The 23,029-nt window shown below is 37.4% G+C and overlaps 4 protein-coding genes across 7 annotated transcripts in view; 2 read left to right on the forward strand and 2 right to left on the reverse strand.

Moving 5' to 3' along the window:
• Nucleotides 1–270: 270 nt before the first annotated feature.
• On the reverse strand, nt 271–5,787 carry LOC105199343. Its single transcript, XM_011166402.3, has 6 exons — nt 5,219–5,787; nt 3,691–4,175; nt 2,807–3,610; nt 2,510–2,726; nt 2,001–2,420; nt 271–1,767 (listed from the first exon to the last, which is right to left on the reverse strand). The coding sequence occupies exons 1-6, from the start codon at nt 5,354–5,356 to the stop codon at nt 1,570–1,572; spliced, it is 2,262 nt and encodes a 753-aa protein (XP_011164704.1). The 5' UTR covers nt 5,357–5,787; the 3' UTR covers nt 271–1,569.
• Nucleotides 5,788–6,952: 1,165 nt separating this feature from the next.
• Nucleotides 6,953–17,562, reverse strand: LOC105199356 (serine/arginine repetitive matrix protein 1). 4 transcript variants are annotated; one of them, XM_039458275.1, is made up of 9 exons: nt 17,261–17,562; nt 14,965–15,027; nt 13,808–13,866; nt 12,298–12,905; nt 11,727–12,076; nt 11,519–11,651; nt 8,712–8,885; nt 8,174–8,309; nt 6,953–7,857 (listed from the first exon to the last, which is right to left on the reverse strand). In XM_039458275.1, the coding sequence occupies exons 1-9, from the start codon at nt 17,342–17,344 to the stop codon at nt 7,710–7,712; spliced, it is 1,755 nt and encodes a 584-aa protein (XP_039314209.1). In that variant the 5' UTR covers nt 17,345–17,562; the 3' UTR covers nt 6,953–7,709. The 4 variants fall into 4 exon arrangements, with proteins under 4 accessions (XP_039314209.1, XP_039314208.1, XP_039314210.1 ...); XM_039458274.1 differs by having other exon boundaries at nt 8,174–8,312; nt 17,261–17,550; XM_039458276.1 differs by lacking the exon at nt 17,261–17,562 and adding an exon at nt 16,181–16,999 and having other exon boundaries at nt 8,174–8,312.
• A 603-nt stretch (nt 17,563–18,165) lies between these two features.
• On the forward strand, nt 18,166–19,772 carry LOC105199345 (glutaredoxin-3). Its single transcript, XM_011166404.3, has 2 exons — nt 18,166–18,366; nt 18,776–19,772. The coding sequence occupies exons 1-2, from the start codon at nt 18,317–18,319 to the stop codon at nt 19,410–19,412; spliced, it is 687 nt and encodes a 228-aa protein (XP_011164706.1). The 5' UTR covers nt 18,166–18,316; the 3' UTR covers nt 19,413–19,772.
• A 152-nt stretch (nt 19,773–19,924) lies between these two features.
• The window catches only part of LOC105199346 (Y+L amino acid transporter 2), a 34,280-nt gene continuing 31,175 nt past the window's right edge, over nt 19,925–23,029 (forward strand). Inside the window, exons 1-2 of the mRNA XM_039458278.1 lie at nt 19,925–20,283; nt 22,202–22,394. The gene's annotated coding sequence lies outside the window, so the exon portion shown is untranslated. The remainder of the gene's footprint in view (nt 20,284–22,201; nt 22,395–23,029) is intronic.

The following is a 23,029-nucleotide window of genomic DNA, read 5'->3' on the forward strand; positions in this document are numbered from 1 at the left end:
ATTAAATTCGCATGGTATTTGCTTATGTTAGTCTTCGGTTTGGTATTCTTCGCGGGTTGTTTCGGTGCGATAGTAATCCTCATTTTGTATCTTCTCGGCCAACTACCGACAAACGAACGCAGATGATTAAGGGATCCGGAGACTTATCGTATCTGGTAAGTGATGTAATAGAATGTATCATTACTACATTGATTGAATATGAATACATAATACGAGAGAAGCTTCATTTGCGTTTCAAGCTTATCGCTGGCGTGAAATTATGTGGCAGCATATTTTTGAAAAATATATTTATATCAGGATATATCACAATTTATCTCGTGTACATTGCAACAACACATATACAAGTATAATATCCCTCTCTCTTATTTACATATAGACTCTGGCTACAGCTGAAACCACAATTTATGAGTTTGTATTGGAGTTTCATTTTTTTTAAACAAATTTTTAACACAGTTACAGGGTGAATCATAAACATGATTTATGAACATGTTCCTGAATAGAAAAAAAAGAACAAATAATGGAAACAAATACAATAGTAATAATGATTTAAACATGTTCCCATAGGTCCTTTTCATTGTTAACTAGCGTTTCATAGAAAGGAAAAACATCGTGGAAATAATCGAATTCGATATTCAGTCTTTATTTCAAATTTATTTCTGGCCATTATTTTGATAACAAAATTTTCGACCTAATGTTCTTAGGAACATATGTTTTTCCTTTTTAACACACTTACAAAATTTTAAAACATATACTTATGATTCACTCTGCATAATTTTATTATATATATATATTCTATTATATATGTGAGCATATAGGCCTTGTGGCATTAAATAACAATCATTTGCTTAAAATTTAACGATTCACGTGTTAAAAAAAATATAGATATAATTACATATTTAACTATTTCTTGAAAGAAAATGATTGAAACAGCCACTTAGGAATTATTATGCTGTATGTTGTACGCGTATATTTATTCTCAGTACGCAATGAGAATGATAACGAGTTCAAAAGATACTCCGCAAAATACTTAATGATACAATATGTGCTTGCTAAGAAGCGAGATATTGTTATTGTTAATTATGGCGTTCTTACCTTATTAATGTTCCAGTTTAATCAATTTTATTCGAATCGACGTTGTAAATTGCTCGCCGTTTCACTTGTGATGTGTTACGAAACTACGACATTGATTTGTATCAATATCTATAATTCCTTGTGGTTCTTTGATTCCTAGTGATTTTTATGCCCGATTTGGCCGCGCGACTCAGTTTTACATTAAATTATTTCGATATTTTGCACACATAATCTTCGTTCCATCACGTGAAGATATTTAAAGATGTATTGCTACATGATATCATTTATACAAGGAGGCAATGCGATTGAAGTTTTAGTTACAATAATCACATTTTCATAAATATCCAGATCGGCGATATAGCCATCGGTTTCCTTGATTAAAGTGGATTAACCCTAGGAATATATTACGGCACGAATGCAGTAGTCGAATGCACTATAGTTCAACTTTCCCATTATACACATAAAGTGGAAACACAAACTGACTTTACGAATTAATAATCAGTGCTTTAAATCGAATATTTCTATAAGCAGTGGCTCTACACTGGATGGATTGACATTCAAGTAAACTCCCACGACCTCGTCGTTCAGTTTATGGAGTTCAGAAATCTTCTGTATTAACTTAAGGAATGTAGATTTAGCTTCGCAACCAGGATAAACGCTCTCCAGATACCGTCTGAGAAGATAATAATATGAATTCTGGAAAGAAGAAAAATCAATGAAAAATATGATCCAATAAATTTTCTAAATCTGTTTTATGTCAAAGGTTAAAAAAATAACAATTTACTAAAACACATATTATAAACTGATTACCAATATCGCTCTGTTACAACATTATGTGAATTATTTTAAACTATGTACATATATTTTAATATATAAGAATGTATCTAAATAATAAGTTACACTTAAGAAATCTTAAAGCTCTGACTTACCTGTTCTAATTTGATAACATCGCCATGTACAACTCTTGGTCTGTCGGGTGTAAACAAGGCTATCGCGCTTAAAATCAGAATGATGTTTTCATCTCGCCATCGGGGATCGAATGTTCTAACGAATCTCGCGTGCTCCGCATATAAGTTTCCCTTTGCTTCTTTCAGAACGTCAACTTTGATATTCGACATACTCTCTTGGCTATGAGGTATCTTCCACATGTCTTTATCCGGATCGTAATTGATGGCAGATCTTAGGATCATCATTTCCGTACAACCGCCTTTCAACAGAGCCAACTGATCCTCTTGACACATATTCTTGAAGGCATTTATTTTCTTGGACATCTTTATCAAGCGTCTAATTGCTATGGCCGTCAAATTTATAACGTCTAGCAACATTGGATCAGATTGCCCAAAATTATTCTGCAAATGTTTTGTGATTACCTTAACTATCTATCTTGCTAAATTGCATACATACGAAATTTTAGAATTTAGAATTTTAGATGCATTACCTTGAATTTGCACTCCTCCCCAACCAAATTTGTTATGTCATCGTCTAAAGGAGCTAATAACGCTTTGTTAGCAACTATCAACTCGTTCAATTTCGCTCTCTCGGCGTCATTCAATTCCCTACTACTCTGGTTACCGCCAAAACTAGAAAATGCTGAATATTCCAATTTGATGGCTTCGCACAAGATGGACTCTATAGAATTAGCGGCAATTGGTATCCTAAAATAAATATTCAATTTTAGTGGTAAATTTCATGATATGTCATTAAAATACAACATTCAATGCATATTACAAATTACCTTTGGACATCTTGAAGAACATCTCTAGTAACGTCCGCAGTATTTTTATTCCAATCCATATTTGTAAATTCTATATTTTGATTTTTACACTCCTCTGCATTACGGTTTGTAATCAAGTCCGTCAGAATCGGATTTTCCACTTGACTTCCTTTAGCCTTGGGTATGTATCTAGAATCACTCAAGTTGTCATTACTTCTCGTAACTTCCTTTGACTGAACTTTCGTTTTGATGTCACGGTTACGCTCGGCGATCGTTGTATCGATTGCGCCGTGCTCCTCCAAGAATTGCGCAATATTCGGATCAGCCGCCAAGCATGTGGCCATATCGGGATCCGTCATAATCTTCATTATTACTCTCTGATCTTGAAATATCTTTGCAACTAAATTTGGATTACTAACAAACTTTGTTAGCAGGCCGGGATCTTGCTTGAACTTTACAACCAAATTATTGCCGCTTGAACACGTTTCCTTCGGCTTCTGACATATCGACGTCTCCTCTTTCGTGAGTTGCTCAGGCGACGGCGAAAGAGGATCGCATTGACTCAGGTCAGATTGACTCCTCCCGCTGTGCGACGCGCGATCGATGTACGCGGGAAAATTCTGTTCGCGAGTTTGCTCAAATTTGGAGTAATTAGGCATATTCTCTTCGAACGCGGAGTTGTAGTTCGGTGATTCGCGATTTACATCTACAAACTCAGAATTAAATTGCAGCGAATTTTGTTCATATTGCCCTGCATTCAGAGAAGAGTTCTTGTCTGTTCCTGTACTCTGTGGCGTCACGTTGAGATCGGTGAATCTCGTACGGCTGTAAACAAACAACCTCTATTTAATCTTTATACATTTCATTTTTGCGAAATTCTCTGCATGCTAGAGAATTGGCCATACCTCGCAAGACTAGACCTCGAGCCGTGAGTGGACTCCTTTAGCATGTCCAACGTCTTCGTTTCGGCGATATTCGTGTTCTCCGGTGGACTCGAAGGACTCGGCACGCTCACCGCTGTTTCCGGGCTCATACTCTCGACGGCGTTCTGTCTGTTGCTGTCCAGATCCGTGTACTTTCTATCGGACTCCCAAAAGTATGTTTCCGACATCGTCGACGCGACCGAATTGACCGACATCGACGTGTCCTCAAATGTACAGTCGTCCAGGCAATCTTTCTTGATTTTCGACGTTTTGCCATTGTCGGGCTGGGACCGTTTCTTTGCACGATTGTTCTCAATCTTCTTACGCTTCTGGATCTTGTCCTCCTCAGACATGATGGAATCCTTGCACATGCCAATACTGAAGCACTTATTCAGGCGGCATTTTTGGCAAAATCGTCTAGTTATGGGTGTGATATTACAGTTTTCCGTGAAGGGGCATTTAAAGTCCTGAAATGAGAACACGTGCTTTACTTTAGCTTAATACAAAAAATATATTGTTTTACATATTTACTAATAATTTTCTCGTAAATTTCTTATAAATTCCCCAAAAATATCTATAATATAAATTAAAAAAATATATAATAAATAAAAAGTATAAATAAATGAGCTTTCATATAGTTGTTTCATATTTTTATCCGCTTTCAAGTAATCTCACATATGAATCACAGTAATCTTCTGCTCTGCTAGACTGGGATTCTTTTAAATGCGAAAATACTTTGGCAGCTGAAAAAACGCATCTTATCTAATTCTCTTAACACCCCATTATCAATAAATTTCAGCTTGTAGAGATGTTGCTTTCAAGATTAATAACTGCATTTTCTGCATACATCCGCTATTAATCTTTTGGAGGTCAGACAAGATGTTTCAATCAATGCATTTTTATCAGCCCATAAAAAAATTGTGTATAAATATAAACGTAAAAGAATCTTCAATTTGAATCGGTCAATAATACAAAGTTCCTCTCCACGATAAGATAAAAACATGAAACTTATTCATAGTTTTATTAGTCATAGATAATTAAAAAAATGTTTTAATTTAATAATAGTTTAATACACTTTTCAAACCTGACAAAAATATAATTTAAATTAATTCTTCTATTAGAAGACTTAATCTTTACGAGTTTTTCAGAAACAATTCAAAATAACTAATAGTTTTAACACAACTGTAATACAATCCACATTTTTTTTAAGTGCTTAAAATTCATGAGACATCAGGTTACTAGCGAGTCATAAAATTAAATAATCCAGCAATAATTTAATTTATAGATCATTCTTTTAAAAATCAGAGACTTAAATTCAAGAAAGAAGTTCTCTTTGACATCAAGCTAAAAGATGAAATTGATTTCTTTTCAACTCAATTGCAGACAGACAGTGCCAGTTTCACAAGGAATTGGATTCAAATTCAAGATTTGAGAAAACACAGACTTCTGAAAATGCAACTGACTTTTCCAGATAAAGCTGTTTCAAGTTAAAAGCGGAAGAGAAATTTACCTTCTCCTTCTTCGCGTTCCTCCTGAAGAAGGCCTTGCAGCTCTCGCAGGAGACGGCTTTGAAGTTGTAACCGAGAGCCCGGTCGCCGCAGACTCCGCAGATCTTGTTAGCTTCCCTGGCCGGCTGTTCATCGTCCATTGCTCCTGGGGCGGCGTTCTCCACGATTAGCACGTCTTATCTACCCGCGCAGGCAGCAACATCGTCCCCCCGGTCTCGGTCTCCTCTCTTCCACGTCTTGTGCCGTCCCGTACCCGATGTCTCACTCGCGGAGCGCCGTTGACTCACGTCAACATTGTTTATCGCATCCGCGGTACCCGCCTGGGGGGAGCCAGGTCGGGAGTTATTTACCGATCGCGACACAGCATCTTCCTCCTCCTCCTCCTCCTCTTCTTCGCCCAACGCGATCCAACACGCCCCGCTCGAATCCGCGCCTACAAAAGCCTCTTAAGTGACCGTGCCGAATGAAACGTTCAATTGACGGCTCCACTTGTCAACAGTTAACAAGACGGTGCGTACGAATTCGTCGTATGATCCGTTCATCTCGCCGTCCCTCTCTCTCTCTTTTGCTCGCTCTCGCTCTCTCCCCAAGCAACCGCAGGTCGCACGAGGTACCACGACACCGCGAGTACGAAATGTAACTAGACCTCGCCCACGTGATCGCAAATAGTTCTCGCGCGTACTTTTAAATTCATCTTTCCGAAAGCGGGAAATAGATTCCCCCGAAAAAAACTTTTCTCTTCCTGGGAAAAGAGCGTCGGTTGGATAGTTAACAGAAAGACTCGAAAAACTAGATGGATAAAGTATTCTTCAACTAATAGCTTTCGGCTAGATTTTTCAGAGACGATGCTTTATAAAAGTTTACTTCAAGCTTAACAATAACACCGAAGATTGAAGATTTAGAATCGATTTAGAATTGAAGATTTAAGTGACTCGAAGTAATCAAAATTAAGCCCGTGAAGGATCTCGTACGTAGCAAACAAACAGATACAATATCAACAGCACGCTTCATTATACATTATCGAAGAAAGATTACCGCCAGATAACATTTAGCTCGAATGTCATACGAATTCTACTGACACGTGATTATTCTATAATTGTTACATCAAAAATATTCAATAAAAAAATATACCTCTGATTTATTTGTCGCAGGCGTTCTCCTCCTTGAAGATCACCGAGTTCTTAAGTGATCTCGTTAGATACATCGATTCACGACACCCAAGCTAACGCGAACGACGCTACGATAGTGGCTCGCGTCAAGTTCTACTTACATCAATTAGTTTAGCTCAAAGTTCACGGACACGTGCACAATAGATTATACGATCGTTGCGAGGAGAGATAACGTATATGCTGCGCGAGTCTGTGACAACCGATCATCTGAGCGCTTTCCCGCGACCAACAAGAATCGAATTCGCTCACTGACGGAATTCCACCATTGGCCACAACTTTCAGAATCGTTTATCAATACGTCCGGCGGCTCGGTCAGCGTTATCGTTATCGTTCGCATTCCCGGCGAGCGCGATACAGTCGAATCGCGCAGACGTGCGATGCGCGACTTGCTATGATTCACACTTACGAAATTGGATTGCGCATAATTGCGAGTGACGCGGCGAGGAAGAGGACGAGAGAAAGGAGAAAACGTAAACAGCCACGGGAGAGTGATAGAACCGCTAAATACAGCGCCGTTTCATTCATGGATACGCAAACGCTCACGTAAACATAAAGAAGCCTCTGCACAGTTTCTTAAAAAAGATTTAATAAAGTCCTCTTACACATCATTGTATCGGCCCCTCGAAAGTCGAGAGATAGCCCATGTTCACGTGAGTGACCAATCACGAATCGCCGCAGATCAAACGAGTGGTCGATACGTGGACAAAAATATAACAATACTGATAAAAAAATAACGATACAATATTATTTTCCCACTTAACAAAGCATTCGCAAAATTCGTCTTACAAAGCTATTCTTTTAGACACATATCGGCTATAAATATATCCAGTTAGTAAAAGATTGAGATATATATTAAAAATATATATGTGTATCTATCGCAATAGAGATCTGTTGCTCAATAATCGAGCTCATTTACGTCACTTTATCGAAGGCACACATAATTGTCATCGAAATGAATCTTAGACAAGAAATTGAATCAGAATTTGACGTTGGAATAATACTAAAACAGCAATGTCTTGTGCGATTACGAGAATAGGAATTAATTTACATACATACATACATACATACATACATACATATATATATATATATATATATATATATATATATATATATATATATACATAGTAAATATACAAAAACACCGCTCCAATTCTTGCTCGTCAGCCTGCTAATTGTATTCTTCATACTCGCGCAATGTCTAGCAAAAGTATTTCCTCGGCAGTGTTTATCAAGTCGCGTATAACTCTTATGTATAGCAAAATTATCGATGAAGATCTTTCCTCTTCCCGTTTAAAGTAGAATCGGACGTAGCAAACTAAAATCACTTTGGTGGAGTATCAGTCAATCTCGTACTTCCGGTCGGCACGCCGCCGCTGTAGAGTATCAGTTCCTCCTTCATATACAACTGCACGATCTCTTCGACTGTCGAGAATGATCGCTCATTCATTTTCGCGGAGCCCAACGCATATCTAAATAATTTTGTGAAATATTCTGTACCAAAATTCCATTTGAACAATATATTAACGGGAAATAGCGCTTCGCACATATTGCATGCGAGTTATCACAGAATTTTTTATATCTGTTCTTTGTTAATAAAATAAGATAAAAATAAGATAAATTGAAGTATTAAAATTTTCTAATTATATGTAAAATATTGATCCTAAAATTTTGTCCAATTATCAGATTAATATAATTTTTTTGCACAACATTTAACAATAGAGTCTAATGTTGCGTATACAAAAAGTATGCTAATAAAATAATGAAATTTCATGAGCAAAGCGTTACCTATTGTCATTTCTCTTTCTGACTGGTACATTGTAGACCCTGTCTTTAAACCAAAGAACTAAGGCCAACGGATTGCCGGGATTTGTTGTTGACGGTCTTAAGAGAAAATATCCATTTTGCGGATTGCTGTAAGTACCTTCTGAAAAATATACAATTACATATTCAATAACTACTTCGGACATCGAATTATGAATTTTAAATGACTCTCATATCTTTAACAATAAGATGGAGATAAAAGAAAAAGATAAAATATATTGAAAACATGTTTCTACTTTGTGATGTGCATATGTTATCCTAAATAGGTATCAAATTTTCATGATCTTTCAAGGAAATTTTAAGTCATTCCTCTTTATAAAATTCTGGTATTAAATATATATATATATATATATATATATATATATACATATATATATATATATATATATATATATATATATATATATATATATAATATATCTATTATAATATCTAATAACATTAGATATAATATATGTAATGTTATTTAATAATTTATTTTAAAAAATTGATCAATACATACGTTCTTTAATAAGAATAATTGCTTGTTCCCTTGTTACATTATGAAACCAAGGCTTGTCCACGTAAGATTGCCTCTCGGGTGGCGGTGGTAACGGCCGCGTGGCTCTCTCGGTTGACAGCGAACTATTACTGCCAGCATGAGGTAACGTGGCTGATTTCTTATCCGGTGATCGCTCTGCAAATATGTAAAAAAAAAAAAGATCAAGATCACCATACCAGAGAACATCGTAAACTGATACAATGACCGCTGTGTACTTATATAATGCATGTACCATTGCATACGTTTTTACATTTATATAATAAATACACAGTTTCAAATAATCGGAACAAAATGTGTATATAATATTATAGACTTGTATTGCCGAAAGAATAATTCAGCGATTACATGTATAATTTGATAAGAATTTTGATTTACAAAAATGAAGACTACAATATATACATCGTTGTACGAGTTGTAAATTTTCTCACTGAGAAACAAGTCAATTACATTAATGTTAATCACTAACTTGCTAAGTTAAGTCGAGCTTGCGTAAGAGTCTCTTGTGTCAAACACTCCGAAAGACTCGTCTGCCTGCGTAGCGCCGTATTGAGCGATATATTTCGCTTCGTATCGCTGATTATAGTTGCCATTGCGACGCGAATTCGTCACGTGTATTTCGGCGAATCGCGGGTAAGTTTAGATGCCTATCAAGAATATATTGTCAATTTCTCTTCAGAGATTTGGAGATTTGGGTTCGTGAAACGCGCCCGATACGATCGTCGCAAGAATCCCGACGAAACTGTTATTTAAATCCGGAGCGAGCCTTTTAAAGCATCGCGAAAAAAGAAGAGCGGTGGTCAATCCGTTGGTCTCTCGGCATGGGACGTAGACACATCCGAAGCGCGTTCAAGAATATCTTCCGTAAATCAGATCGGGAGGGTAAACAATCCTACGCGATGGTCGCGGGAAACAAAAGAAAGTCTTCTTTGCGAAAAGAAGATGGAACTTTCATTAGTCCGTGTTTAATAATTTATAGAAATATAAATTATTTATGCGCAAATATATCTTTGTAAGAAGCAGAAATCGCACAAGCGCTAATTTAATCCTATCAATAATAAATTTCAATTTGAAATAAATGCAGAAGAAGGTTGGTGGTCTCATTCTTAACATTAAGAAAGTTTTCAGATTTAATAGACTGGACATAATATATCCGAATGTATAATTTATCTGCATTATTTCAGAAGTGATTTTACCAAATTATCAATTTTAACTTCATCAGTTTGCCTGCCGGTATCGCGATGATGTATTTGGATAATCTTATCTTCGCACAATCATAAATATTTCAAATATTAATTACATAGTAAAGATGTATCGATATAATTATGTCAAATTACACTATAGATGTTATCAAGAATTGATACGGAAAGCAAGAGATTAATTTCCAAAATCTATTTCCGTCCGCCAAGGGTTCGACGACCCTTGGGCGAATGAAGAGCGAACAGATGTTTCATTAGCGCAACATTTCTCACGTTGCACCACGACCGCGTGACACCGTGCCTGAGTAAACGCAGACAAGTCGTCGAACAATGCGTTGTTTAATCGTTCTGTGTACCTGGCAGCTCAGGTGGTTGCGAATAACAACACGTGGATAGGCCCCTCTTGATTCGCACTATCATATCGGCGACCTCATCGGCCAGGCGCGTGCCCAGGCCTCCTAGGAGCTGTTTGCTCAGCCGCAGATAAAAACAGGAACACATTCCATCACCCAGTGTTTCGCTCTCTCGGTCTTTTATCGAATCCTCCTACGCGCTTATCGCGGTTCTTGGCACGCACGTCGTACAAATTGTAATTAGAAAGACTACTCGCTGCAGTATTTTATTTCATCTGTCTATCCCTGCGATTTTTCGTTTCTTTTCCCCGAGAAGAGTTTCGTATTACACATGTATTGTTATACTAAACGAGAACGGAGTGTAGTCTCTCCGCCACGGGACTCCAAAATCGACTAAACGTTTTGCACCTCATTCGAATTTACGACGATTTATCATGTTGCGATCTTACCCGACGTCTGAAATCTTTTATTCAAACTGAAGGTCGGAGGTCGAGCTTCCGCATATGAAAACCACAGATTGCGAATATGTAATATCGCTGTATATCGTGACCGAGGTAAAACACTATTTCGCATTGTTCGCCTATCACAAAGAGAGAACGGTTTACGCGAATCCGACCTTGATGACGGTGGCCGATATGCGACTGTCCGCAATATCGCGATGGCAATGCGCATCAGGTTGCATGGGAACCAACGATAAGCAGCATTTGTCGAACATATGCTCAGAAGTTCTTAAGAGCAATCCTGCATTCGTCTCTCGTCTCAAGTCTACAGTATCCTACATTCTTTTTTCGCAGTATAGAAACGCACGTTTCGCAACGTCTTGTTATTTCGCATAAATGTCCCACTAACGAAGTCACGCAAATGATTCGTATCTAACATCTCTTCAGATAAATTAAATGCAATATCGAATAAGTAACAAACGAAATTCTCTAATCTTTAAAACTTCCTCAAATTTAGATTATAAAATCAGATTTTAAAAAAAAATATTTTTAAGACAAAAAATTATATATATTCTTATATTTCATGTATTACTTTTGAATTTATAGCATATTCCACATATATGCTATTTGTATTAATACATCCGGGTATATGCAAAAGAGACGCGCCGACAAACGTATGGCACGCGAAGAAGAAGATAATATATGAGACAAATGTGTACATGTGTAATATTTTCTAATTGCTTGTCACATTCTTTTACAATACTGAGAAATACACTTACCTTTGTGTTTCTCCGACCTGGTTCTACTGGGAAGAGTCGAAGGTGGTGGGGGCGGCGATGGTTTGGCTGGTAAGGGAGGTGGTTCTTGCGCATCATTTGTCCTTTGAATAGGACTCAAGTAATTATCCTCCGGCTAATGCAATAGAACAATACCATAAATAATTCACCAAGTTTCATAATTACAATTCCGTAATAATCGTAGACTTACAGCTTCTGTGATAGATTCGTAAATCTCATAATCCTCCTCTTCCTCGTAACTCGTAGAACTAGGTGGCTTGTAAACGCTTTCAACTGATCCCTGGCGACCGCTGTGCAACGATTGCTTGCTATCGACCCGCGAGATCTCGGCCTTTTGTTGCGCCTGTTCGATGATACTCTCGTCGAACGGCTCGTACTCGTCCTCGCTCTCCTCTGTTTTAGCCGGCAAATTCGCCACGAGGTCGAAATTTCTTAAGATAACCGGCGGTGATTTCACTAACTCCTTATCGGCTCCTTTTTTGATCACAAATGTGTAGTCATTTTTCTTAGGTTCTGGTGGCGGCGGTACGCTCATTCTTTCTGGAAATTTAAGAGAAACAATATTTATTAATGTGATATAATTAAAGATCAAGATTCATACTAAATAGGTTGAAACTACTGAATAAGCTGAATAGGTTCTGTCTAGATATTAAAATTTTAAAGTTTTAATAAACTGACAATTGTTATAAAAATAGCTTGTTTATTTGATCTGGGTAGAAATTTTATTCATATTGTGAATTCAACTCATGTTAAAGACTAACTTTGCGTTTTGCCTTGTTCATTAGGCATGTGTTCAAACGTCTTTGGGGAATTGTGCAGAAAAGATTTCTGCGGAGATTTCTTGTCGGAAGCTGTCATCGGGATTCTTTTCAATGGCAGAGCTTCTGGTTTTGGCCTGATCTCAGGTTTCTTCAACGGATCATTCCTCCGCTTCAACTCCTCCAGCTCCAACTTCAGTTTCCCGGCTAGACTCTTCCCCAAGTCACTGTGCAGTCTCGAGATGTTTTTCATCGGCGGTAGCTTTGTCTCCTGAAAATTCGCATACATATTTTCTTCCTCAGGAGACGTGCAATTTGCATAAGTCTCTTCCTCCTCCGGTTTTATTATTGTTTTTGACGGTCGTGTTGATATTCTGCTAATTGGTATCCTATTATTCAGTAGAGATGCCTGCTTGCTCTTGATCAGACTTGGTTTCATGATTTCTTGTGTGTCAATAGAATTATTTTCCTCGGCCGTTTCATCTTCGAAGTCGGTTCCCCAGGAACCACTGTCGCTCAAGTGATCATCGTTTTGTTGCATTTCTACAATCCTATTCGGCAGATATTTTTCTGGATATTTGTTCAGTTCTTGCACAAATGTCCATAATTTTCTGCAATAAATTTAATTGATATTAATATTTGTATAATTTTTCTTTTAATATTTACTCAAGGCAAAAGTTTATCAATATACTGATTGCCAAGTGTACTAAAGATTGGTCAACATCACAATAAAAACAAGGGCACAACATATATACGTAGATTCTACTATGCGTTCCAGTAAACTAACTATTGTGAGAATAGCTTTGATTTAAAAAATCTTAGTAAACTGTGATTTAACAAAAAAAATTTTTTTACTTAATATCCCTCAATAAAATGTTAATAATCATTGTGCGCAGGAAGAATAGAGAATTACTTTACGCAATAAAGAACAGGGCGGTGCAAAACGTTAAATTGTGAACGTTAAATCCACGCGAATGTAGAGCGGAATGATCGAATACAACCCACGCGATAGAATTATGCATATATGCACGACTTGCAGTCATCAAATAATTATCCGGTTGCGCGAAACACATTCTCGCTAATAGCTCGCGACGGCGTCTTTATAAAACGTTTGCCACGTAGCACATTCTTGCTGCGTCTCGTACAAGTCAGCAATTTCTTGCTACCAGAAAATTATTTCAGGAAATAAAGATTTTAGATATTTAAAAGAAAAGAACAAAGACTTAAAACAAAAATCTAAAAGCGCCAAAATTTTGTATTAATCGCGACATTTTCTACTTAAGGAGAATGCTTTATGTCTTTGTACGTCTCCTTACGTACGTAAATACTTGCAAACGGTATGTGAACGACGACGAGCTGTTCGCATACTGAATAATCAGATACCGTTAAAAGAGAAGACCGCGTTATGAGAAAAGACCGCGAGACACGATTCTGCGAAGCAGGGAAAAGTAGCAGAGGGAATAGCATGCACGATGCGAGCAGAAATAAAGCTGGATTTGGTTCGTTCTCTCACCCTATCAGTGGACGCGTGAGGTCACTCTTCCAGAGAGCCAGCTTCCCATCCGTCAAGTGCTGGAATAATTACAATTAATTAAGGCCCCGTTAAGAACGCACGCGCCGTCGCCGGTCGTCTCGATGTACGTTGTTGGCGCAACCGGAAAAAAAAGCTTTTCATGCGTTATCAGTGGAAGTGGGCAGATAATTATCGTTCGCGTGGCATGCGTGTCTCTCTCTCTAATTACCGTCGAGTCAGCGAGTTTGGAAACTCATCAAGCTGACGAGAAAATATTTTCTGACGAATTAAATCGACGAGAATTTAATTCTCGCATCGAAAATTGTCGTATTTGCGTTCGTACGTGACTAAATTTCGCAAAGAGTATACATAACAAGATAAATGTCAGATAAGCACGCAATAAGCATGCATAGCTATAATCTAGAAATTTTCTTTTATAAATTAAAATTAATGTAAATGCCTTTAATTAAAATATAATCAATGTTGATTAACATACAAAAATCTGCATGTATTAGAGATTAACAATAAGATTGTTTCAAATACTATCACAAAAATAGTATATTTAAGTAAATATTATTTGTAATAGTATCAAATTTATTAAAAATATATTCTAAATTTTAGTAAGTTTAATATTTTAATCAAGAATAGTTAAGTCAGAACAAAAATTCGATTTGCATTTTTATCGAATCTGACTTTTCTTCGATAAAATTGTATAATATTCTTCGAAAGAATATAAATTCTTTTTTAAATGTATGATAACAAGTTTTCCTAAAATTTATGACGAGTATATTTTAAGACGATTATCGAAGTATTCTTTGTGAAAGGCAATCAATACCTAAGAAAAAAAGTAAATTGAGTAATCACTTTGCTTAGCAGTAGAATATCTTTTGTGTGATGTAACTTTACTGATGTAACTTTATTTGTCAATGTCTGCTGGAAATAAAGCTTCTCCGTTTGCCAATTAAATCATGGAAAACACGAAGTTTGAGGTATATTATTAGTCAGACGTTCCTTTTTTTAAGACGCTCTGTACATTCTAGCGACTCAGAGGTCATCGACAGGAACACCGGCGAGGCATAGGTTGACGGATGAGATGAAAATCGGGAAATAACTTCGAAATAACCGTCCTCCTCGTGACAATAGAATAATTCACTCACCAGCAACTCATCGCCGTCGATCTGCCGTTTCACCACAGCCTTACAACATTCTTCCAATCCATTCTGTAAAACGAGGAAACACTCAATCAGCAGGATGCACGGTACTGATAAGGAGTACACATATAAATATATATATACAAATAGAAATTTATATCTCATAAAAAAATGTGTTTTGACTGATAATAAAAAAAAGAGGAAATGATTCAATAATGATGTGTCGAATCTCTTCACACATATCATTGCGCGCGAATTATTAATTTAAGACAGATAGAATGTTAAAATATATGAAAAAATGGTAAACTGACATATTAATATATATAAAATTTTATATAATATAAAAATAAATTAAACATAAAGACCTTTTGTGAACTATTTATACTAAAAATAAAAGAAACTATTTTTAAAGTTACAAAATATTAAAATATGAAATTATTACCTAATTTATAGCGTGATGTAAATCTGTAGTTTTGCAGAGTTAACTGGAGAACGAACAAAGTTATTGAGATTTTAAGTTTAAAGCATTACATTTTCTACAACACTGGCTACAGACAACTTTACATTATTTATTTACATTTTACATATCAATAAACTCTTCTTGGATTTTTTATTTTTTGCCATTTCGTAAATATTTACAAGATTTTTTTAAAATTCTAATTCATTCTATAGTTGAAAGCTTTCGAAACATAACGTCGTTTGATCCAATTAAATATGTCAACTAGATCACCCGCAATCTCTACAAAATCACGATTTACAGCGTGCAATGGATCAAATTGTAACAGCTTCATATGTTAATATTTTGTAACTTAGAAAATAGTTTTTATTGTGAAAACGTGTTTTTATTGTTAATATATAATATAAATAGACCATAAAATTTCATTTCAATTCATTCCTATGCCTTTGTTCACAACAATTTTTCGCCATTTCAAACCTTTCTAATTCTTTAATTCTAACATTTTCATCTCTCGCTAATAAAAGAATAGATAAGATAACGTATTTCCTTTTAAAGGCCTATTTTTTTCTTATCGTTTCCTCGCTGTATGACATCCCTTCGATTAACTTGAATCATGGGAAAGACCCAGATTTCTCCTTCAGAGTCGGTCTCCTTTTCTCTTTTTTCCTTTTTTAAGATTTAAATATTAATACATATTAATTTATCTTTCAGTCGCACGGAACGTTGACCATGAGGAAGAAATCTAGGCTGAGCAATGTTCCTTACGTCAAGTTGGAGGGAAACGGAGTTGCGGAGAGGAAACAAGGAGCGTTTCCTTAAACCGACGTTCGAGGAATGCGTTGCCGAGGAATGCGTGAAAGTTCACGCGCAATCCCGATCGCGCGCGAAAAAATGTAAAGTGCGTCCCTTTCGCCGGCCGAGTTCTCTGGAGAAGAGGTGTCCCTAGCGCTTGATAATCGATGCTTCAGGCGAAACGCTCTCATTACACACGTGGATCGGAAAGTTCTGTACATCTTTCCGAAAGAAACAAGGCTGTTTCACCGCGGTACTCTGAAATAACGTGGAATTCATGAAATCGACGAAAGAGTGCTATCTTTCAAAAAATATATTCAAACACATGGATCCAGAAGATATATCCCTTCGAAACGTCTTTTAGATACGGTTAGAGTTTGTACAAGATAAACAATGTTACGTCGACATAAATGACAAAATTGCCAATCGTATCTATCTCATGATAAAATCTGTTAAACAAATCTATTTTTGCAATAAAATTTCAAAATCCGTCTCTGCCTCTTGCCAACTGTAATAACCTCAAATATTTATTAATCTGATAGATCTCTGTTGTTAAAGAATTTAATTGGTTCGCCAGATTCTCCGGTAGCTTAGGCAAGAAATACGTTTTTCGGGACAGGTAAAAAAAAAAGTCAAGGTACACAAGTGCGGAGAAGCCTAGGTGCGTGAGAAGGAAAAACTGGTGAAGGTCGGTAACCTCAACTCGATCGTCGGAAAATCGACTGGAAATCCTGACGAGGCCACCCACGCCTCTTCCGTGGCGATGCTCTTCTTCTCCCTGGACAAGTCGCGCTATAAATATGCTCGCGTATTTACCCGCCTTCGACGTGCGCACGTGCGTCTCCGTGCCTCTCTGACTTGTGCTCCTGACGTTACTCCGCGAATACGTTTACGTCGCTCGCGCCTTGCCCTTTGACAGTCGGTGTTTGCCACGAAGTTGCATCTATTCGCGCGTTCCGCATGACTTCCCTCGAACGGCGTGAAGTGAGGCGCGACCGCGACGTAAGCCAACGTCGCGACGTGAGCGGATTGCGACGAGCTTCACTCACTCACCTTGCGCAGCAGGCACAGGACCCCCTCCGTGTCCCAGGCGGAGATGTCGTCGAGGGCATCGTCCCGCGACGGCTTCTTGGACATCGCGGGCCGCCGCGCGAGCGAAGGCGTAAAAAACCTGACCGTCGCTGATCGCACGCGCACGTTCGCCGTCCGGCGGCGTCTGCATCAACTTTTTGCGACCGTCTGACAGCCGACAGGTCTTCCCTCTCCCCCTCCTGTTTGTCCAACCCGACTCGTGACCACCACCCTCGCCGGTGGCCATTCGCGCGATTGGTCAGTTTCCCGTGGCGCACCTGCATTGCCAGGCCTGTCTCGCACGAGGTGAGTGCCCCTCTCGCATATTTGCATGAATTATGACTAGTTTTACGCGGAACGTGACTGTTTTGTGTGATTGTAAATTTCACTCTCAATGTACAACTCCCGTGCTGGGCTGTGGGGAGAACAGTTAGTTGACGAATAAAAAATTCGTCTCAGTAAATTGTTAAAATCTAAATCTTTCGTCGAGGCCTAATTATTTCGAGATGTGTATTATTTTTATTTCACAATATAGATAAAAGATGAATCACGCAATTTCTCAATTGTAATCCGCCTTGATAACAGTTGCGAAACGACGTCTTTTTTTTTTCAAATTCACGCCGGCGTCACTTCTAGTAAAAGTTTCAATAAATAAGACGCGGCACAATCCAACATATCGCTTTTGAAAATTTTCAGCGCGTGAAATAAAATTTTGACGTTTCACGTAAAACTTTCGAGTCAACCTAAGATTTAGAACGCGAATCATACGAATTAATGAGCAACAATTAAGTAGAATTAAGAATTTTCTCTCGACATTCCCTTTCACTCTGATTCACTCGTTCAATCATTCGCTCGTCTCGCGGTGTCCGATGACGGTGCTCCGGAAGCTTTGCGCGCGATTGCGCCGAGAGGGCGACCTCGCGGCCATGAGAGTGACGCCGATGGTCGCGTAGACGCGTCGGCTATCGTACGGTAGTGTCGCGAGTCATTTTCCAGTCAGGTGAAACGCAAACCGGCTAATCGGAAGCGAATGACGCGATGGCTGTCACCGAGCTGGCCACGGAGCAGGCATTCGACGACTTCGTCAAGTGAGTAATCGGAGCACGCCGGGTCAACACGCGGAAGCCTTCTAACCTCTCTTGCGCCTGAACTAAGTACCCTTTTCGCGAACACGATGATCCTCTTTTTTTTTCAGACATTTTATTAAGGAAAAAAGTTCAAGAACTTTATTCCTAGAATTATTATTTTAGAAATAAAATAGAATTATATTTATAGTTTTATAAATTTGGTTACTAAGATTTTATTTCAAACAGGAAGATTTTCTTTCTCTCCGGAATGACAAATTTTTTTTTAACAAAAATGTAAATATTTCTTTGATTGTAAATATATTTTGTCGATCTTTTTATTAATATATTTTTCTCGTCATGCGCCAAACTCACTGTTCTTTTATAATTTTTTTTATACAAATGTTTTATAAGGATGTTTTTATTGTGCAAGATCCAAGGGGCTTTCCGTCGTACACTTTTACGCGCCATGGGCGGAGCAATGTTCCCAAGTGAACGACGTGCTCGAGGAAATGAGCAAGCTGGACCAGTACAAAGATATAAAGTTCGCCAAGATCGAGGCGGAAAACGTGCCCGAGGTGTCTCTGAAGTCTGGTATAGCTGCTGTACCTACGGTTCTTTTGTTACGGAATAGCGGCGTGATAGACAGAGTAGATGGTATCAACGCCTCCGCGTTGACCGAGAAGATCAAGCATCATCTGGACAATGAGGATGCCCCGCTGTTGGATGCGGTCAAGGCGAAGGAATCTCTCGACGATAGACTGAAGAAACTAGTGAATCAAGCGCAGTGCATGCTGTTCATGAAGGGAAACCCTACGACCCCACGATGTGGTTTCTCCAGAACGATTGTTTCCATTCTGGATGGTTACAAGGCGGATTACAAATCATTTGATATATTACAGGACAATGATGTTAGGGAAGGACTTAAAAAGTTTAGCAATTGGCCGACGTATCCACAATTGTATCTGAACGGAGAACTAATAGGTGGATTAGACATAGTGAAAGAGATGGACGAGTCAGGCGAACTAGAAAGTATGCTGCCAAAGAAAGAGAGTGTTGATGCTAAGTAGACGCGGTCACCGGTTTAAATGGAATTTTACTTTGCATTAATTTCAGTGGATAAATAACGTACAATATTTTTTTTAAGCAGCTCCTACTTTAAATGTTATTTTTTAAATGCTATTGAGTTTTTAAGAAATTACTGTTTCAGTCCTGTTCGCGCAATAAATTAATTCCTACAATGAGTTATGGTTAACAGCTTCAAATAATTGTAATCAATGTCCTACTATTATTAAGCCAATAATTTATACTCTTATTAGTGCAGTGATCCTATAACAAAAATGTATCCAAATTACAGGTAAATAAGATCCTCGACAAGTAAACCAGACCAAGATTGTATAATAAAAATGAACAGTTACATTTCACACTGTTATTGTTAAATAGTGATTAATTTTGTGATTTCTGTACGTGTGATTTGTTATTAATATTCTTCAGTCTTACATTTGATTTTTCATGTGTATAGATTTATGTAGATATATATATATATATATATATATATATATAAAATTCATGAGATAAAGTATCACCTGATTTGTTGGATAGTTTTTTTTTTTTATTAGAAAAAAGAAGGCCTGACAGAGTCATCTGGCAGTATTGGATAAAGTTGTTTTAAATCACAGGTAGTGCCACCTTGCGCCGGCCATTAGAAACAAATCAGCTTCGATCACTTGTCCATGGATGGCGCTAAAATCTATTTCTTCTCGCTTCAAACCAGGCAGCATTCACATCTCAATTATTCAAAATTGTGATTTAATATTTAATATTTTTAAAGATGCCACTATTAAGACATCTTTTAGATTTGCAGTTAGCTGCGTTCTGGATTTTCTATAATTCGTATAACATATCCTACATGGAAATCGGAACGTTTCAAACTTCAAAGGGGTAGGTATTCCTGTCCCTTCTGTAATTATAACCCCTAATTATAACGTGTAATAAATATGGAAATCGTCGGGAAATATTTTACGATTATGATTAAAGTGTTTCCCCGAGCTGCCGAGATGCAAATGCGGAAATCGGCGGAATACACGCAGGACAGTTTATCGCCCGCAGAGCATTAATCTACCCGCGTCGATGTTGCAATCCCTCGCGATGCGCCGTCGCCTCGCAACAGCCAAGTTTGCACGCGGCACTCGGCAGCGAGACCGGCGTTGATGACCGAATTTTTCGATCGCCTCGTGAGGGACGATATCGCGTGACGGCAAACAATTCTCCACTATGTAACATAATGGTCAGCATCGCGAGGAAATGAGCTCCGAGATTCAAATGGGTATAATTTCGCGAGAGAAAGATCGCCGCTTCGAGTCGCGATTTCGTCGCGCTCGGCAAATGCGCCACGCGGTCGCTCCGAATAATTTTTAACGCTGCGCGCGAACGGCGAAGGCGGCCCCACGTACGCTCGCCTCATGCACTTGTTCATGCAATCGTATGTACGCCTCGTGCCCGTAATTTAATGACACGTAATTGTGATGCCGGATCTATTTGCGAGAGCGCCTTTACTGTTTGAAATTGAAAAATTGCCGCGTCGCGACGGGGGCGAAAGGCGCGGAAATTGCTCAAGCCACTCGTCACCGAGTGGCGCTTCTTCTACAGGCTCGTCAAAAAGCCGCTTGTCTATTTCACTTTAATTAAGAAGAAAAATTAAGAAAGAAAGAATTTGTCCGCCAGTTGCAGCTGGGGAAGTTAATATTCCGTTCGTAATATTCAAATTGTACGCCGGCTCATCTCGACGGCTAGAGCTGTTTACCCCGCGGATCTCGCGCATTCGTTATCGCTTTGCGATAGGACGGATACGGGAATCGACCGCTTGTCTTATCATGCCTCGCGCGTCCCCAGTTGGGGTTCGCCGGATCACGAAATATGCGGGTTCGCCTTTGTTTACTAGCTGTCGCACCATTAGCGATACTTGACTCTTCGATGAGTAACCGGCAAATATCTGTCGTCTTTTAAAAAGTCGCAAAATTGCCGATATGACATCACGACGATACGGCGTGGCAATAGCTAGTTATGCAAGCTGATAAAAAAGTGCTTAAATCAAGTTTCGCATATGTATATTTGCCGCGAATAATATTTATACTATCTATAACTTGCACCAATTTTAAATGACGAATAACGATCTTTTTATATGAATCAAATGCAGGCGGAGTTACAATTCCAAATTGTGACAAAGATATATTACATAATTCCTAACTTTTTCATATATATCTATAAATATGCACGAAAAATTTAACATATGTTGCATGCACTAAACGACTCACTCAAATTTTTGCGTTAATTAAATACAAGAAGAATATGTTAGAAAGCAACATAAATGTTATGTAAAAAATTATTAATGTAAAATGTAACACTTTGACATAATTTGAAAATATTTCTTAATTGAAATTAACATTTATAGTATATTGATATGTACATTTTATTTATTTATCTTGGAATTTATGTTTCAAAACATTATTTTTATTACTTGTTCATTTATTCCTGAATTATATTATTTTAACGCTAAGGAATATTGAATATCAATTTAACACAAAATTTTGACAAGGACGGTTTTTATAATAAATACAAAATATTTCTATCATGTATAATTACTAGACAATTTTAAAATTTTAATATTCTAGGATTTTTATAATATGTATATAATATTTTATTTTAAAATTAATTGAAAAATAAAGAAATTATTAGTATTGAGAAGTTTTAAGTTAATCTGCGTGGAATAGTTAGGAAACTATTTTCTTTCTATTTCTCTCGCATATATGTACGTCTTGAGTTGATTGTGTGATTAAATAAATATTTATTTGATTTTCAGGAAATATTTTTTGAGGAATAACTTTTATCAATCGATTCGTCCTTTTATTTGCTTTTCTCGGAAAAAGTAAAAGGGATATATGCTATGTTATCATGATGACGTAAGCAAGCCTCCTCCTCCTTTTCAAATCGATTTTCTGACGTCACTGAAGAACATCTATGTAACAGAAGTGTCTAATTTTGCAACCATTTATGTGAGTCTATTTCTTTACATTCAAGATTTATTCGGAAAGGTTTGAACAACAAGTACACTGAAAAAAGAAAATTTTTGTGTTCAAATAAATAAATTTATTTTAACAGAACATTTTTTTTATTTAAAAAAATATTTCCTAAGTTTAAAAATAAATTGTTTTATACTAGCTAATATTTATTTAAATCAAGGAAATGATGTTAAAACAAATATATTTACTTTTAATATAAAAAAACTGTTTTTTCAGTGTAATAGCAATTTAAGTTTGATAGACTTTGATAGTGCACTTAATATATATTTCCTAAAGATCAAAATAGATTGTCAGTAGATCGTGATTACCGTTCCGAAAGGCGAGCATTCGTTACGCAATTAGTTTGTAAGAATTTACATCGTAATAATACATTCGAAGCGATGCAAAGTGTGGCGAGACTGCTTATTATCACATTTCTTTTCTTTTATTACTAATGCCGCCATGCGGCATTTCCATGCTCAATGATCCGTTCCGATTACAGTAAAAACAATGTAATAACGATATCGCCTATGCGATTGAACGTTACGTTCGCCACTATGCAAACAGATCCGCGTCGTTTCTCACGTCCACTGTTATTAACGGAAATCAATTCTACAATTTTTTTATGT

This window comes from Solenopsis invicta, chromosome 16 (genome assembly GCF_016802725.1).
Source record: "Solenopsis invicta isolate M01_SB chromosome 16, UNIL_Sinv_3.0, whole genome shotgun sequence".
Classification (NCBI taxonomy): Eukaryota; Metazoa; Arthropoda; class Insecta; order Hymenoptera; family Formicidae; genus Solenopsis; species Solenopsis invicta.